A 2263-nucleotide genomic window follows, 5' to 3' on the forward strand; every position below is an offset into this window, starting at 1 on the left:
CCCCGGTATATAGTTTTCATTAGCAAACGCATGACTCCTAATTATTTAATTTTATTCTGCAAAACACTTTCTAGGTTTCTTGCAGTATGTTTCCTTAGACGTAACGCGTTACAAAATCTGGTTGTAATAGAAAAAGGGAAAGAATAAAGTTCGCGTTGGAACATTTCCAATTCCGGTTTGCGAGCTTAACGACAACGACGCGTGTATCGATCAGATTCTTGGGTACACGGGTTCATGCCCTGATTCTCCTCCTCGGCCTTAGTTTAACGCGATTTACTCGAAAATGTGCATCTTCGTTCACGTTCACTTACTAGCGTTGCGTGCAAATAATAAACGAAACCGTTTCCTTACTGTTAGGATCGCTCGCAGGTGTTTTCTCGCAATCTGAGAACACATCCTGTTTCCTGAGGAGAGGACCCGTTTAATCTTGACGAGCGCGCGAGACTTGAAAGCAAACGCTTGCATCCGTTATGCGATGTCTAATCTGTTAAATATGCGTACGCTTAGGCACGAGCTCCGTTATTTCAATTCCTCTTCCGTTCCGGCCCGACGCGCGTAGAATTGATCAAAAGAACCGGACACTCTTTCATTGATACGGAACATTTATGCAAAACAAATTCGAAGAGTTTATAGATTATGTTGTATTGATACGAATATATTTTCTAAAAATGGAAAATTGCGGTTTGTTCGCAGGTGCAACCGGTTGCCGAATTGTCGGAATTGTCGAGACGCGGTGGCAGCGACGGAAGACAAGTCGAGCTTGCGGACATGAATATCCGCAGCGGAACGCTTCGCAGATCCGGTAGCTTGCGGTTTCATCAAAACATGGTGAGTGGTCGAGAATCTTTCTTCATACAAGAATCCTTAAAATTGTTTCTCTGTGCTCGAGTTGTATTAAACTCGGATATCTGAATGCATTTTTAAAATGCAGTTTCCATTCAATAATTGATATGATTTAATGTGGATTTTATTTAAACGAACGTGCCGTATAAGAGACGTTTGATTCGTCTATTCGCAAATGAATTGGTCGTGGACATTAAAAAGTTGTAACGGGAACGAGCGAGGCTCGTCTAGTTTCGAAGCCATTTAAGTTTGACTCGTTAAAGAAGCGTTCCAAATACGGTATATCGGCGGCCAACAGGTCGATAAGCATAACAAACAGTAAAAGTGGGGAGGCGTAAGGTGTGGTGTCGCGACGTGGTCGTTGGAAAATTCTAGGACACTGGGAAACACCCAGATGCTTTAGCTGTTACAAATCTTCTTGTATTCATATTGGAATTCCTCTGCTCCAATGAAAATGTTACAAGAAACAGATGTCCCAGATTTCGAGCTCTGCAAAAAGTGTCCTACAGTTCACATAATACCCTCTTTGTATCTTCGTTCTAGTAAATCGTAAAAGAATTCCAGGAATTCAGGTTTAATTAACTGGAAATGTACTTTACGTTCATTCCTATTTGCATTAGCAACCTGAAATCCTGTTAAGAACATATATAAGACACATTAAATCCAACTAGTTTAAATACGTTCATTACGTAGACAGTACTTACTGTTATGTTATGATTATGCATACAATGATATAGTAGACTCAATAGAGACTCTAATGAGAAGATTTGCAATCTTAATGGTAGAGAATAGCCGCTATCGTGTGATGTATCAGGAATACGCAATGCCTAATGTGTAGTGAAAAGATATAGGCCGGTTTGATAGGTAGGAAGAAAATGAGACAATGGCAGAGACGAATGCTTCCCACCCACATTCCTTACCAGTGCACCGTCCTGGCATAGTAATCGCTTAACGGTACCATCTTCTTATCCACTCTACAGCAATAGAGACTTCATTGAATCAAAAGCAGAAATTCAAATAACGATAATATAATTAAGTAATTCCACTGATGAATGAAATCTTGAATTATGTGCTACCATTTGTTTCCATTCGTTTATTGGCGTTTAATCATTTTTATGATACATCAGTCTGTTTTCTATTGTAGTGAGTGAGGACTAGGATTGCTTTCCATGATCTGTTGAGCGTTGGGACACAGAATGATATACATAGTGGTTGATAGGTGTACTGGTATACCTAGTATACCTGGTACATTCGAATCGGTCACGTTAACACTGACATTAATGGCAATGGGAAAGCTGCTATTAACAGATGGTAATAGAGAGTTTGTTCAAATCGAATCCTGCGTTGCCAGTTGATGAAACAATCAGTTTTGTAATTAATTAATTAATGTTTCATAATGATAACAATACTGATGAATAAT

The 2263-nt window shown here is 39.4% G+C and overlaps 1 protein-coding gene across 11 annotated transcripts in view; it reads left to right on the top strand.

The window, feature by feature from the left end:
* The window catches only part of LOC108623317 (uncharacterized), a 13846-nt gene that overhangs the window by 5622 nt on the left and 5961 nt on the right, over positions 1–2263 (top strand). For 10 of the 11 annotated variants that reach the window (XM_026812184.1, XM_026812176.1, XM_026812177.1 and 7 more), the window contains one exon: positions 694–828. In XM_026812184.1, the coding sequence (XP_026667985.1) occupies positions 694–828 (135 nt within the window). Of the gene's footprint in view, positions 1–693; positions 829–1987; positions 2201–2263 lie in introns of those variants that run through there. The other variant, XM_026812186.1, reaches the window with a different exon arrangement.

Source organism: Ceratina calcarata, unplaced genomic scaffold (assembly GCF_001652005.2).
Source record: "Ceratina calcarata isolate Rehan_Ccalc_2016 unplaced genomic scaffold, ASM165200v1 scaffold260.2, whole genome shotgun sequence".
NCBI classification, from domain to species: Eukaryota; Metazoa; Arthropoda; class Insecta; order Hymenoptera; family Apidae; genus Ceratina; species Ceratina calcarata.